The 15,992-nt window shown below is 48.8% G+C and overlaps 1 protein-coding gene across 1 annotated transcript; it reads left to right on the top strand.

Moving 5' to 3' along the window:
• Positions 1 to 6,508: 6,508 nt before the first annotated feature.
• On the top strand, positions 6,509 to 14,719 carry LOC119939593 (C-type lectin domain family 1 member B-like). Its single transcript, XM_038759706.1, has 6 exons — positions 6,509 to 6,610; positions 7,159 to 7,266; positions 10,006 to 10,143; positions 11,350 to 11,501; positions 12,503 to 12,609; positions 14,006 to 14,719. The coding sequence occupies exons 1-6, from the start codon at positions 6,532 to 6,534 to the stop codon at positions 14,151 to 14,153; spliced, it is 732 nt and encodes a 243-aa protein (XP_038615634.1). The 5' UTR covers positions 6,509 to 6,531; the 3' UTR covers positions 14,154 to 14,719.
• The last annotated feature ends 1,273 nt before the right edge of the window (positions 14,720 to 15,992 follow it).

Below are 15,992 nucleotides of genomic sequence, written 5' to 3'. Positions count from 1 at the left end.
AAGTGTGTATACCTATTGTAAAGAATTTCATCTGGGTTATTGCAGTAGTAGTCATCCCTGTATCTATGAGGAGGGAGCTAGTCCTGTGAAGATGGAGCTGGCAATTTGTGCATTGAATACGAAACCAGGGGCAGGCGGACCTGGACACCAGTGAAGGCCTAGAAGATCTCCTGATGGTCCAGCCTTCTTAGGACACACTCCTGGAAAGTCATCTGTCCACTCCTTAGGACCCTTCCCTGAAGGAAGACTATTTTCTGGAGGAAACCAATCACTCATGCTCTCCATCAGCTGTAATACAGCTAATTGCAAAGGAAGGAATTAGTCAAGGAGAAAGGAGCTAGAAAAGGTATTTAATCATTCTGAAAAGAAGTGAGATGCAGACCTCATATGGCTTCCAGAAAGCAAAGAGCTGTGGGAAAATGCCGTTCGTTGGAAAGTGGAGTTTCTTCAGGCTGAACTACAAAGGAAGAACTGTGGATGGTATGACTACAGGGAATCTGCTACGGGAAATGAAGTAGGGCTTCAGGGGATTGGGAAGCCAGAGGCTTAGGAGAAAGAGCAACTGCAAGATGATGGATAATAAAAGTTTCCCAAGATCTGATTTGTGGTTCTGGTATACAATTCCTGTGGCTGTTAAAATCTCCATACCCAGCAGGTGCTTGTTGTCGGTTTATGACCAGAGCAAGTTCCAAAGTCATTAATACCATAGGAACATGCTTTTTGGATGGACTGGACATCACAAAGAGGAAGCCTGGCATTTGTCCTTTTACCTCAAATCCAGCTGCTAGAACTTCAGGGAGCAGAGAAACAGCGTGGCTTAGGGGAAATAGCACCGGCTTGGGAGTCAGAGGTTGTGGGTTGTAATCCCACCTCCACCACTTGTCAGCTGTGTGACTTTGGGCAAGTCACTTACCTTCTCTGTGCCTCAGTTACCACATCTGGAAAATGGGGATTAAGACTGTGAGCCCCGCATGGGACAACCTGATCACCTTGTAACCTCCCCAGTGCTTAGAACAGTGCTTGGCACGTAGTAAGCACTTAACAAAAACCATCATTATTATTATCATTATTATTACAGTGCTCTGCACACAGTAAGTGCTCAATAAATACGAGTGAATGAATTACTTGTGGAAGGCCAGTTGCTTCCCAAATCATTGGAGGGACTGGATTCAAAGGACATTGGGTGGGGACAGGAAGCCCCTGAAGACTAGTGGGGTTCATCGGGGTGAGCCCAAAGTCCCCCGCAGCAATGACTCTGATAAACTGGAGCTGCTCCAAACAGCGGGACTTTCTCTTGTCCCAGAACTCCAACCTGTCAGCTGACCTGCAAGAAATGGCTACAAACTCTGTCAAGAACAGACCAGGAACCTGCCAGATAACCAGATCAGTGAGCTCCACTGTCAGCTCAGACCGTGCCTGGATCTCCTTGATGCAGGCACACAGAATTAAATATGTTGGGACCAGCAAGGAGAAAGCAGTGACACCGAAATGAAAGAATGATGGATGCTATGGTCCAGGACCGTAACTCCATCAACAACCAGTTCCTCGGAGGCCTGCGCTGAGGGGAGAGAGGGCAGAGTGCTCCATGTGGCGAGCAAGAGTGAATCCATCTTGTAACATAAAAGCCATTTTTTAAGAGACTGCTCTTTCCCGCAGTTTCCAGGAGTCTGTAGCTGCCCAAGGGCTCTCTCCCACTGCAGGGCACCAAGTCAGCAGGCCAGAAATGGCCCCGACGGCTCCTCTGCCTTCCGGCCCCCTGTGGAAACTGAACTGCACATACCTGGGGAAATGAGGATGAGTTTGTTGTAGAAGTCTCCAGTGAGGTTATCCTGAGCCGCTGTGGGTTTGCCCTGGGCTTGCTCCTGCCAGATGATGGGAGGGGCGTGAGGCAGGGAGGGGAGAGAGAGAATGAGGAGGGCAGTTCTCCCTTAGACTGGGAGCCCTATGTGAGACAGGAACTGTGCTCAATCTGCTCATATATCTTCCCCAGGGCTTAGTACAGTGTCTGGCACAAAGTAAGCGCTTAAGACATAGCACAGTAATTTCTCTGTGAGGTAGTGATTGGTTGATTCACTGACTGAAAGGAAGTAAGTGTGTGGTTTTCTATGAGATGGAGGACAACATGAATTTCTGTGAAATGGCACAGGATCTAGGAAAGACAGGGAAGGGAAGAATGAGAAAACGGAGGCAGCAAGGTCCCCTGAGCTCCCTAACACAGATATGACAGACAAACGTAGGTCATGGAGCGTTAGGAGGACTCCACACTTGTTCAAGTCTCACACTGAGCTGTGACCTCGTTCCCCTTTTCCAGGCAGACTGGGCGAACTTGTTTCAGAGCTGGCCTGCAGGCCCTGCCTGGAGAGGTGGTATTCACACAAGGACAGCTGTGTGAGGATTTTGAGGGTAAACAAACCCGGGATGAGAGCAGGGATTCTTGTGCTACTCAAAACTCCAGCCTGCTGAATATTGACAACAAGAAAGAGTGGGTGAGGCTGTGTGCACGTGCCTGTGTTTGTGTGTGTTGATGATGGCATTTGTTAAGTGCTTACTATGTGCGAAGCACTGTTCTAAGCACTGGGGGAATACAAGGTGATCAGGTTGTCCCACGTGGGGCTCACAGTCTTCATCCCCATTTTCCAGATGAGGTAACTGAGGCACAGAGAAGTTAAGTGACTTGCCCAATGTCACACAGCTGACAAGGGGCACAGTTGGGATTAGAACCCATGACCTCCAGCTCCCAAGCCTGTGCTCTTTCCACTGAGCCATGCTGCGTTAGTTGCGGAGTATCTGTCTCCCTTTCCAGAACCGTTTCTTCTCCCTCACACTCTGGGGACAAATCAGAGATCAAGAGTGGGTAAGGAGTGTGAGTGTGCGAGTGTTCGGGGAGGGTGTCTCTCTCCCTTTCCAGGGCCATTTTTTCTTGTTCACACTGGTGACGGAGTAGAGATCAAGAGTGGGTAAAGACACTTTGTGTGCCGCTGGGGATGGAGGAGAGGCAGCTGTTTGTCTCCTTGTCCAGAGCCATTTCTCCTTTCTCACACTTTGGAGCGGAGATCAAGAGTGGAAGAGAACATATTTGTGTGGGGGTGAGGGCAGGGTGGTAGGTGTCTGTCTCCCTGTTCAGAGCCGTTTCTCCTCCCTCGTGCTCGGAGATGGAGCAGAGAGCAGCATTGGCCATCCATGCCACGACTATAGGTGAGAGACACCCAACGCTGGGCTACCGCTCACTCCTGCAGGGCTACCAAGTGTTCTGGGGTGAAGCCCCTGGTGTGACTGGCCTGGAACCTGTTCACTCTCCTTGGGCTGTTGAGGAGTGGTGGGGGGAAAAGAGGGAGAGAGACAGAGACAAAGAGAGAGAGACTCCATGCAGCTCCAGCCCAGAGGACCCCTCCTTATCAGAGTTTCCTTAGCCTAAACTACCAAGGAAGGACTACGGATGGCAAGACCACAGGATATTTCCTAGGGGAAGGGGAGCAGAGTTTCAGGGGACTGGGAAGCCAGGGGCTTAGATTAAAGAATGACTGCAAGATCATGGAAAATATGGTTTTCTCAAGATCTCTTTTCAGGTTCCAATACGCAATTGCTGCTGCTGTTGAAATCTGTGCAACTAGTAAGTGCTTGTTGTTGATTCACAACCAAAGTGAGTTCCAAAGTCATTGTTGTTAGAGGAGCTTGCTACTTTGAGTAGAGTGGATATCACAGAGAGGAAGTTTGGCATTTGTCCTTTAGCCCCAAGTCCACCTACAGACATTCAGGGAACAGGAAAAGCCTAGTCACTTCCCAAGCCTTTGCAGGGAGCAGATTTAAAGGATGTTGGATGGTGGCAAGAAGCCCCCGGTGCACCTGTGGGTATCATCAGGGGTTTACTTCAGGTCGCCCCCAGCAACGGTGCTGATAATGTTCTGGCCATTCGGATTCTGATGTTCCAGCTGGGAGGAATCCTTCAAAATGTGATTGGTATGTCGCAAACACCAAAAACCTCTTCCACTAACACACACAGGCACACACAAACAGTCTTCAGGAAGAAAAGAACTAAGAAGAAATCCCACCCTTCAGGTCCTAGTTAACCAGCGCGGTGTCAACTTGTGATTGACTAGATTGGCAATCAGTTGAGCAGACAATAGCATCCCACTGACCAGTCACTGGGGGTCCCAACGGGGCCAGAGTCTGACCCTGGGGTCCCATCCCTTTGTCCATTCTCTACCTAGTGCTGGTGGTCACTGCCCAGCTCAACACTGTTGTTGTTGCAGAGTGCACAACAGAAGCACTGGAGTGACATGACCCTGAAATCTAGGCTAAGTCATAGTCCAACAGAGGTAATCCTATATGTTCGGGAAATGACCCTGACATTGGCGCACCTTACTCAAGGTGAATAAAAATTTCTGACTGTGCTGTTTGTGTGGGGAGGAGGTGAGAAATGTAGAAAGCGTCCACTGATGGGGTCCAGTGGAGATCATAGAGTCACTGGCAGTAACTCAGGAGTAGAATGATGGGGAGAAGCGATCAGTCAGTCAATTGTATTTATTAAATACTTACTAATGTACTAATCGCTTGGGAGAATAGAAAATAAAAATATAGCAGGCACATTTCCTGCCCACAATGAGCTTGCAAACTAGAGGGGGAGATAAATATTAATATAAGTAAATAAAATTTCAGCAATGTGCAAACATGCTGTGGAGCTAGAAGGGGGGATTAATACAGGGAGAAAGTCGAGGTGCTACACGAGAAAGTGGGGGAAGAGGTAAGGAAGGCCTTTTGGGGGAGATGTGCCTTCAGTAAGGCTTCGAAGTTGGAGAGGGTAACTGCCTGTCAGATATCAAGTGGGAGGGCCTTTCAGGTCACAAGCAGGATGCAGGCAACATATCAGCAGTGAGATAGAGGAGATCAAGGTACAGTGAGAGAGTTGGCTTAAGAGGAGTGAAGTTTGTGTGCTGGGTTGTTGTAGGAGAGTAGCAAAGTGAGGTAGGAGAGGTCAAGGTGATTGAAGGCTTTAAAAGCCACTAATGGTAAGGAGTTTCTGTCTGATGCAGGGGTGGACGGGCAACCACTGAAGGTTCTTGTGGAGAGGGGGAAACATGGCCTGAACTTTCTGTACAGCAATGTGCGGCAGGGTGAAGTATGGATTGGAGTGGGGAGAGACAGGAGGCAGGAAGGTCAGCAAAGAGACTGATGAATAATCAAAGCGGAATAGGATAACCACTTGGATTAACCTGGTAGCAGTTTAGATGAAGAGGAAAAGTGTGGGTTTTAGTGATGCTGTAAGGGTCAAATCAACAGGATTTAGTTATGGATCAAATATGGGGGTTGAATGAGAGAGAGGAGTCAAGGACAACCCTAAGGTTATGGGCTTGTGAGATAGGAAGGGTGGTGGTAATGGGAAAGACAGGGGAAGGGCAGGGTTTGAGTGTAAAGATAAAGATTTCTGTTTTTCACATGTTAAGTTTGTGGTGACAACGGGACATCCAAGCAGAGATATCAGGAAGGTAGGAGGAAATGCGAGACTGCAGAGAAGTTTCAGTGGATCTGTCACTGATAAGGGAGATGGAGCTTGAAAGCTGGTGGAGGGAACTCCTGACACTGAACGGGCAAAGGCTCCACGGCCCTTACCTGAGCTCTCTTCTAGATGCTTCCCTCTTCATAGGACTGGGACTCAGGAGACATGAGTTTTAGTTCTCACTCCACCACTTGCCTGTTCTGTTACTGTTTTGTTACACTGGTTAAGTCTGAAAAGTTCTGTGTTTCTCACTTCTAATCTGCCAAAGGGGAATTAAATCTCTGCTCTCCATCTCACTAGACCATATGTCCCTTGGGGGTCAGTCGCTGTATCTGATCAAATTATTCTCCATCTTTCTTGGTTTTAGGAGGGTGTTTAGCACATAGTAAATACTTAAACACCTCAGTTTTCAAAATGATCATCATTATTATTAGGGGCTTTAAGACACTCCATTTATTATTTCCCTCTTCTCTATTGCCCTAAGAAGGTTCAGCTCCCACACTCCTAGTCTTTCCCAGCTCATCTTCAAGTATTCCTCATTCCTGACAATCCCATCTCTGACCTTTGACTCATGGCCTTATTCCTGGCCAGAACTCCTTTTCCCTTTAAATACACCAGCTCATGGCTCTACCCATCTTCAACGACCTTCTGAATTTCCACTTCCTCCTCCAGGAAACCTTCCCCAATTACTTTTTCTTCTTCCTCTATCAAGTCATCCCAATGATCATTTCAGCATCTATCTCCCACCTTGCCTCTACTGCCCTTTGGGGACTATCAGCTGGGGACCCTTCCTCCAGAGCTCATAAAACCCAGATGTTTTGAGGAAGTGAGAGAAAGGGGAAATGTCACAATTTGACCTTATTACAGCTCCTTCCTAACCAATGGTCTGCTTGGATTGGCAAGTATCATGTTGCAAGACTCCTATCTTATATAATAGCTAGTTGATTCTATCTCTCCCACTTGTCTATCAAGGCATGGCAGGGAAGTTCTCTCAGATCCACCCTGACCTCGGCGGGGAATTGAGCAGAGCAGCTTCTATGCAGAAAGAGGAGGGGTACACCATGCAAAACACCCCTCGGAAACCCTCCTCCAAGGGATCTGCACCCATAGACAAAGGTATCTAATCCCCCCTTCCCCAGCCCTTGGGCTATGCTTTTGGAATGGGAGTAGAGCTCACAGCTCAAGCAATCGCGTAGAGAAGCCAGGAGACTGGGGTGGAGAAACCAGGCAGACACCGGGCTTCCTTTGAGCACTGAGGCAGTGTATCCAAAAGGGCCGGATGACTGTGTTGCTTGGGAGCCTCCAGAAAAAATGGCCCAGGCGATACCCTCAGATACCCACAGGGATTGGTCTGCTGTCGCTGTCCACAGCAATTTTACTCACTTCAACGAGACAGCTCTGGGATGATTCTCCCTGCTCCCACGTTTGGATTGGGTAGGAAGCAACCCGCAGTGACAGGGGCATTGGATCTGGGCATTAAGATGCTTGAACAGACCTGTGAAATGACACAAATGGTCTGAGAGAGGAAAAGCCAAGGAGGAAGATGGCAGAGGAGAAGGGTTTTTCTGTGTTTAGAGCTAGTTCTCTTGACAACTTGACTGTACTTGGGATAACCCTCCTACTATCTTCACTGATCCAAGATGAAATGTCCTTTCTCTTCCCAGCATCCTCAGATCTTCCTGTTCACTTCCACGTGTGGCGTCTGCTGTCTTTGCTGCTGCTCACTCTTTGCGTCCTGCAGCTGATCGGAGTAGTGGGATTCGGGATCAGGTGTAAGTTCCCACCCTGACACCGGGACTCAGCTGGAAAAACAACTCTCTGTCTCCTGATATCCGGGGTTCCTGAGCTCACCTTTCCCCTGGGGGCCTCAGTCATCAGAGAGCACGTAGGCAGCTTCTTTTCTCAGAGAATTTGTTAAGCACTTACTATGTGCAAAGCACTGTTTTAAGTGCTGGATAATAATGATGGTATTTGTTAAGCGCTTACTATATGCAAAGCACTGTTCTAAGCACTGGGGAGGTTACAAGGTGATCAGGTTGTCCCACGGGGGGCTCACAGTCAATCCCCATTTTACAGATGAGGTAACTGAGGCACAGAGAAGTTAAGTGACTTGCCCAAAGTCAGACGGCTGACAATTGGTGGATTTGAACCCATGACCTCTGACTCCAAAGCCCGTGTTCTTTCCACTGAGCCATGCTGCTTCTCATGGAAGCATTCGTGGTCAGGTACTAGGTACTATGCGACACTGAGCGACACATAAGTATATTCCTCCCGAGAGGAAAGTTCAATTTGCCCTAGAGGAATGTCTAAAATAAGTGTAATCCTTCCAAAAGAGAAGTTCATTTAGCCATATAGAATAAACTGTGCTTGGCTCAGCCTTTCTCTGACCAGTCTCTCCCTCTCACCACACAGATCCTCAAACTCATTTCCGCACGGTGGGTGAAAGGCGCAGAAAACTGAAGTGATTTGCCCAAGGTCACTCAGCAGATTCTTCCTCAAGTGGTTTTTGCAGTACACTGTACACAGTAAGCATTCAATAAATACCATTGATTCTGTTGTACTGTACTCTTCCAAGCTCTGCACGTAGTCAGTGCCCATTAAATCCGATTAAGGCCTCCAGAGATTCTCATCAATTTAACATGCCTAAATATCCTGTTCTTTGATTTCTTTGCCACTTCAGTGCTCAACAGCCTTTTAACAGTGAAAAGGGAAAACTGGTGTCATTGTAACTGGCACTAGCCCTGCCATGCACCAATGTGAAGCCCGGGCTTTGGAGTCAGAGGTCATGGGTTCAAATCCCGCTCCGCCAATTGTCAGCTGTGTGACTTTGGGCAAGTCGCTTCACTTCTCTGTGCCTCAGTTACCTCATCTGTAAAATGGGGATTAAGACTGTGAGCCCCACGTGGGCCAACCTGATCACCTTGTATCCCCCCAGTGCTTAGAACAGTGCTTTGCACATAGTAAGTGCTTAACAAGTACCATCATTATTATTATCATATGCTGAAGAGATGGCTGAGGAACAGGTAACATAGCTGTGGCACACTGAGTACCCCGAGGGCAGGGATCATGGCTACCAACTGGTATTCTCCCAAGCATTTAATACGGTGCTCCCCATGCAATAACTACTCCAGAAATATCACATTTAGATGTAGTAGATTCTCTTGTAGTCCTTTGAAATCTAGGGGGAATCTACCCTCCCTTCAACTAACTGCTCTCCTTCAGTCTGTTCATCTACAGTCTGACCTATGGCCTACAATGGAGAAAATGTGGACCATAGCCCTCACACAATTCCAGCAGTCCTCACAGATGTGGTCTTCTCTGACTAATGGCAGCTAGTATCACTCAAAATCCCTCCAGCTCCCACTGGTCTTTTCGTTTGAATCTCTGGGCATGTTTAGCCGGACAGCCTGAAATTCAAATAATTCAGAGGAGAACAGGTGGTAAGGGAATGTATGAAGATCTGTTCTTAAATATGTCAGGGATTGTGGTCACCTGTGGCTTCAGATGGCATGGAAATGCTGATGAAGCAATTACAAATAGGTAGTGGGAAGAATTAGGGCTTGCTCAGGACCATCTTCTTGGATGTCATTAGACCTCAGAAGGGCTTTGAACATGGGGACAGCTGTTTCCTGTTGAATATTAGGAGTGTAGGGGAAAGGTCAATGGTGAGAGAAAGAACAGTCAGTCCTGATGAGTAGGTTTACTGGAGAGGGACAAATTAGGTGAGCTGGGAGTAGGAGAAGAGGGGATGAATAAGAGTTGACAGAGTGCTTTGAATCTGATGGTGTGGAGTGTTTGCTTGATGATGAGAGGAAGGAGAAACCATTGCAGGGTTTAGGGAAGTGGAGAGAGGTGAACAAAAGTTTGCTTTAGCCAAATGATTAATGAACAAAGCATGGACTGCAGATGAGAGAGATTGGGGGCCAGAGAAGTCAGTGAGGGTACGGATGAGGGAATCAAGCACTGGGACATGAGCAATAAACTATGTGCTTGACAGTGTACACTAAAACTTAAAGTCATAACCATACTCTCGAGAAATTGACAATCTGATAGGTGAAAAAGGCAGACATAAAAAGTGACACATGTCAGGGGGGGCAACTCATAATAAGGAGGATGTGGGTAATTGAAATTAATGAACAAGTAAGATTCCAGTGTACGTAAACCAGTAGGAACTGAAGAGGCAACAGTGCCTGTTGGCAAAGTACGAGAGGTGGTGGAAATGACTTGGGGAACTCGTCCTGGTAAAGGTGAACTTTCGGGAGAGATTTAAGGGTGGTGAGGGCAGTGATCTGGCAGATTTGAAGGAGGAGAGATTGAGAGCTGTTCCACACTAATTCATGCTTTGAGGAGGGTGGTGGAGGAATCTCTTGAATTGTTCCTTCCAAGTGCTTAGTACGGTGCTCTGCACACAGTAAGCGCTCAATAAATATGATTGAATGAGTGAATGAATGGGATCTGTTAATGGCAGCTCCTGGAGGGCAGGGGTCATGTCTCTGTTAACTGTTTTACAGACTCCATCCTATTTCGAGGCATCTGCAGGGACTGTTTCAAACAGAAGGAATTTCTCTTGTCCCAAAACTCCAACCTGTCTGCCGACCTGCGGGAAGTAACCACAAAATTATGCCAAGAACTGATCATGAAGCAGCCAGGTAATCGTATCTGTGACCTCCTCTGTCAGCTCAGAACCCTGCCTGGATCTTATTGACACAGGCACATAGAATTCAAGATTTAGGGACCAACAAGGGATTAGAGGTGACTCAGAAATCAAAGAATGAAGGATGCTACAGTCAAGACCCCTAACTACATCAGGAAAAAATTCCTCGGAGGCACGCACTAAAGGGAGACTCCAAGGGTACAGCGCTCTCCTCTGTGTTTCCCAGGACCTGCTCCACAATCCATCTGGGGCCGTCACAGTGCAGGGCCAAGGGGCGGTGCAATTCCAGTCCCCTGCTCTGTCCTGCGGTTTTGGGGAGTCTTAAAGTGCCTTATTCCTACTGCAGGGCACCAGAAAAATAAGCTGTGCCCTCAGTCAGCAGGCCGGAAAGGACCCCGGTAACTCATCTGCCTCCCTGCACACTCCGAGGAAACTGAACATATTCCTAGGGAGACAGGGATGAGTTTATTGCAGAAGACTCCAGGGAGGATAATAATAATAATAATGGTGGTATTTGTTAAGCACTTACTATGTGCAAAGCACTGTTCTAAGCGCTGGGGGGGGCTACAAGGTGATCAGGTTGTCCCACTTGGGCTCACAGTCTTAATCCCCATTTTACAGATGAGGTAACTGAGGCACAGAGAAGTTAAGTGGCTTGCCCAAGGTCACACAGCTGACAAGTGGTGGAGCTGGGATTCGAACCCATGACCTCTGACTCCCAAGCCCACGCTCTTTCCACTGAGCACTGAGCCACTGTGGGTTTGCACTCCTGTATGATGGGAGGGGCCTGGGGCAGGGAGGGGAAAGAGAGAACGAGGAGGGCAGTTCCCCCTTAGATTGGGAGCCCTATGTGAGAGAGGGAATGTGTTCAATCTGAATATTTATATCTTTCCCAGGGCTTAGTACAGTTTGTGGCACAAAGTAGACACTTAACACATAGCAAGGTAATTTTTCTGTGAGATAATCATTGGTTGATTGAGTGACTGACTGACAGCAAGTGACTGTGCAGTATGCTATGAGATGGAGGATCTAGGAAGGATTGGAGAAGGATGAAGAAACAGAGGCTGGGCTCCCCAACACAGGTGTGTTGGGAAGCGGAGGTCAGAGGGGAACGTTAGGGGGACTCCACACTTTTTCAGGCTGCACAATTAGCTGTGACCTTGATCCCCAGCTCCAGACAGACTTTGTGATCTTGTTTCAGATCACGCCTGCAGGCCCTGTCCAGAAGGGTGGCATTGGCATGGGTACAACTGCTTTAAGATATTAATGGATAAACGAACCTGGTATGAGAGCAGGGAGGCCTGTGCTTTCCAAAACTCCAGCCTGATGAAAATCGACAACAAGGAAGAGTGGGTAAGGACGTGTATATGTGTTTATATGAGTGTGTTTGGAGGGGGGGGAGGGTTTCCTAGGAAGTGTCTACACCCTGTCCAGTGCTGTTTCTCCTTTCTCACACTCTGGGGATGGAGCAGAGACCAAGAGTGTGGACGTGTGTGTGTGTGTTTTCATGGGGGTGAGGTGCGTATCTGTCTTCCTGCTCAGAGCTGTTTCTCCTCTCACGTTCTGGGGATGGAATAGAGATTAAGAATTGGGGAGGACACTGTGTGTGTGTCTGTATTGCGAGGGTGGGAGGAGAGAGGGGTGTCTTTCTCTCTGGCCAGAACCATTTCTCCTTTCTCATGCTCTGGGGACAAAGCAGAGACCAAAAATGTTTGAGGATGTTTTTGTGCGGTTGTGTTGCCCGGGGCAAGGGAGGGCGGTGTCTGTCTCCCTGTTCAGAGCCGTTTCTCTTCCCTCATGCTCTGGGAACAGAACAGAGACCAGTGCCGGTTGCCCCTGCCCTGACTGTGGATGAGAGGCATACAATGCTACGCACACGGAGATCTCAGCTTTGGCTCCCACTGAGGGCTGTCAGGCAGTAGCGGTGTTTCACCTGACAGTCCACATCACCACTGGTCAGAAAAACCTCAGCCAGTCTATAGCCATCCACACAGAGGCCGTAGCCCTGCCGCCCTCCATGATGGGAGAATGGAGAGGGTGGGGGTGGAAGTGGGGCCAGGATGAGGGGCTGGAGATGGAGGGAAGAATTTATAGCACCCCCTCATTTCTCAGCCAGCTCCCCCAAGAACTCTCCACCCAAAATGCTCCAGCCCCAGCTCACTCTCACCTCTCTGACCTGAGGCAGGCTAATGTGAAATTGTCCCCTGGTCCCTGGGAAGTTTCAAGCATTGGTCACCTTCCTGGTGATTCCCATGCCGTGTCCAGCAGCCCTGGACACAGCTCTGCCTGAGACTCCCAGAAGGAAGTCATCAAGGTCTGCTGGAAGACATAACCCACTGTATTTCTTCCTCCAGAACCTTCTAACACCCAAGATACAAAGTTACCACTGGGTGGGTTTATCCCGAAATGCAAGCGACCTCTCACTGAAGTGGGAAGATGGCTCAGAAATCAATCCTAAAGTGTGAGTATGTGTCTCTGTGGAGACATGGCTGGGGGATTTCATTGAATTCTGCCCTGCAGAGGCCTCAGAAGCTGGCAGAGTTTCCTAGGGCAAAGGAAACAAGCTGTACCCTGCAGCTGGGGAAGAGGAGGAAGGAGAATCTAATGAGAAGCAGCTTGGATAGACCACCAGCCTGGGACTCAGAAAGACCTAGGTTCTAACCCTGCTTCTGTCACTAACCTGCTGTGTGACCCTGGGCAGGCCACTTAACTTCTCTGAGCCACAGTTACCTCATCTGTAAAAGTGGGGATTAAGACTATGAACCCTAGGTGGGACATCGATTGGGTCTGACCTGATTAAATTGTATCTACCCCAGAGCTTACATGACACATAGTAAGCACTTAACAAGTACCATTAATAGAAAACATATATACCCTGATTTGGACCAGTGTCCCAGTGGGTAAAATGGCAATAATGAGACGTGCCCCTGCCTTCTTCCCAGGGTTCAATCAATCCATCAATCAGTCGTATTTATCGAGTGCTTACTGTGTGCAGAGCACTGTACTAAGCGCTTGGGAAGTACAAGTCGGCAACGTATAGAGACAGTCCCTACCCAACAGCGGGCTCACAGAGTAAGCACAAAATTGTAAGGTCCTTCTGGAAAGAGAGGGTATTTACCAGCAACTGCATTGCACTCACTCAGATGCTTACTGCTGTGCATTGTGCATTGTAGATGTTCAATAAATACCATTAATAATAATAATGGTATTTGTTTAGCACTTACTATGTGCCAAGCACTGGGGTAGATACAAGGTAATCAACATGGGCAGAGTCCCTGTCCCACATGGGGCTCACCATCTCCATCTCCATTTTACAGATGAGGTAACTGAGGCACAGAGAAGCTAAGTGATTTGCCCAAGATGACATGGCAGACAGGTGGCGGAGCTAGGAATAGAACTCACAACCTCCGACTCCAAAGCCCGGGCTCTTGCCAATAGGCCATGCTGTTTTTCATTGATTGCTTGAGTGAGATAAATGAGGAAAGAGCGCTTGGGGAGGGAAAGCAGAAGGGGAATTGTACGTTGGCAACAGGGAAGACTGGGCCTGGGGCTTCTCATCTGATAGTCTGTGGCAGAAATTAGTGGGTCTTGCCATGGCCAGTTATGATCTTGCAAGCTTGTGGACGGCAGGCGTCAAATGGCTCCTCTACTGCTCCTATAGGCCGGGGCCCATGGGGCAGAGGGAGAGAAAGGCTAAGGCACAGAGTAGCAGGCAGCAGAGAGGGTTCCAAGAATGAGAGGACAAGGGTCAGGCTGTTGGAGGAGATGGAGAAAATCTTCACCATCCCAGGCCCTGAAGTCAGTATCTGGGAATGGTGAGTGAGCTCACTAACATAACATGAAATTTTCTCTTTCAGGCTTTTGTTGCTCTCAGACGCTAAGACGAAAGGCAGGCTGTGCGCTGTTGTATATAGAAATGACTTAAGTTTGGATTTTTGCAACAACACTTATCCCTTCATCTGTGAGAAAGCAGCTGAACCTGTGAAGAAGGAGCTGCTGACTTAATGCATCGAATATACATCTGGAGGCAGTCTCAGCTGGAGATCAGTGATGGTCCTAATGATCTCTGCGGGAGCCTAAGGGCCAGGAGGCAGGACAGAGACAGTGGGGCTGGAGACCTTGATGGCTTTGTCCTCTACCAGCCTGAACTGTCACTGCTAAGACCTCTACTGATTGGTGGTGCCCTGCCATTCTCCCATAGCCCCTCATTTCCCCTTGTCTCAGGCCTCGCCTTCCAGCCCACTCCACTCCCAGGGCCTTGTCCAACTCCTGGCTTTTGACAGACAAACAGACAGACCCCCTCTTCATGAAGGAAAAAAGAAATCCCACTCTTCAGGTCTCAAGGACAATTCAACCATCTCCTCGGGGTTCTCCCAAACATTGGCCTGTTCACCCTCAAGGACCCAAGGACTATTCAACCATTTCCTCAGGGTATCACCGGATTGAGTAGTTATTGCTGTCTTTTACCTCAACTATAAAGCTTAAACTTCACCGACCCCAGCATGACTCTTCAATATCCTCCCCATAGCCAGCCCATCTCAGTCCTCCCCTCTCACCAGAACTCAGCTGCCTCCTCCATAAGTCAATTCCTCCCCTCCTCCCTGCCCCATCCCTGTAATCCTGCCCCAGTGCCTCCCCCCCATGCCCCTGCACCGGCCTCCATCAACTAACTCCCATCCATCCCCTTCCCTGCCATCCCCTCCACACTTTCGGCCGAGTGTGGTCTGTGGAACTTCAGCTCCATCATGGGGAAGCCTCATTTCATCCTTGAACTGTTTCTGACCCAGTCATTCCTCCTCCTTGCCATTGCTGAAACTTGGCTCTCCCCAGATGACACAGTCTTCTCTGCTTCTCTCTCCAGAGGGGGCTTCATCTTCTCCCACTCCCTCAGACTTCTTGCCAAAACCAATGGCCTCTACTCCTTCCTGATTCTCCTCAACTTCTCGGCTGCCTTTGACACTGCGTACTTACCCCTTCCTCCTGGAAACACTAATCCCACTCCCTCCCAGGGAAGGCTCAGCCCATGACTGCCATTCCAGGCATGGAGCGAACCATGGACAAAGTGGTCAGTGGAATGAGCGGTCTACATACTGAGCACAGGCCTCTTACATGGGTGGGGTTTTAACACATCCTTTCCCCTTGGAACTCTCAAAGATGCTCCCACAGGAGCGAAACTTCATTAGTCCCCGAGCTGTCCATCAAGTTCCAGGGCCTCTCAGTGATGGGTGAGCACAAATTTCGCATCCCTTCTTCTCCAGTGGTTCACTGATCTCTACTTCGTAGCCCGATCTGCCATCTTAGAGCCATGTGGCCTGGTGGAGGGGTGGAAGAGTTGCCTCTTTGTTCTATGGGGCCACCTTGCACAGTGTGGGGAAACAAGGCAGCTTGAATCTCCCTCCCCTCACCTCAGGGAAGCTCAACCTAGATGGCTGTTTGGAGCCAGGGAGGGGAAGGAACAATTGAGGAAGAATCTTTTTGCCTTTAGGTGGGGCTCTGTGTTAGAAGCTGCCTGGGGATGCCCAGAGGCAGAAAAGGCTCTATGCATGGGCCTCTGGGCTAGAGACCTGGGGGGGTTAACCTCTGACCCAGATCACAAGCCTGAGGAAGGGAAGGGTAACATCTCTTTCCCCACCCCCCTAGACTGTGACTGTTTATTGTTGCACTCTCCCAAGTGCTTAGTACAGTGCTCTGCCCACAGTAAGGGCTCAATAAATACGACTGAAGAAAATGGAGGGAGTTGGAGGGATGCGACACGCCGGGGTGTTGGACTCAGATGGATCCATTTTATGATGAAAATGATGATGATGGGCAAGTCCTTTATCAAATATTGGGGTCGATACAATA

This window comes from Tachyglossus aculeatus, chromosome 17 (genome assembly GCF_015852505.1).
Source record: "Tachyglossus aculeatus isolate mTacAcu1 chromosome 17, mTacAcu1.pri, whole genome shotgun sequence".
NCBI classification, from domain to species: Eukaryota; Metazoa; Chordata; class Mammalia; order Monotremata; family Tachyglossidae; genus Tachyglossus; species Tachyglossus aculeatus.
This window is presented reverse-complemented; position numbering and strand designations above follow the sequence as displayed.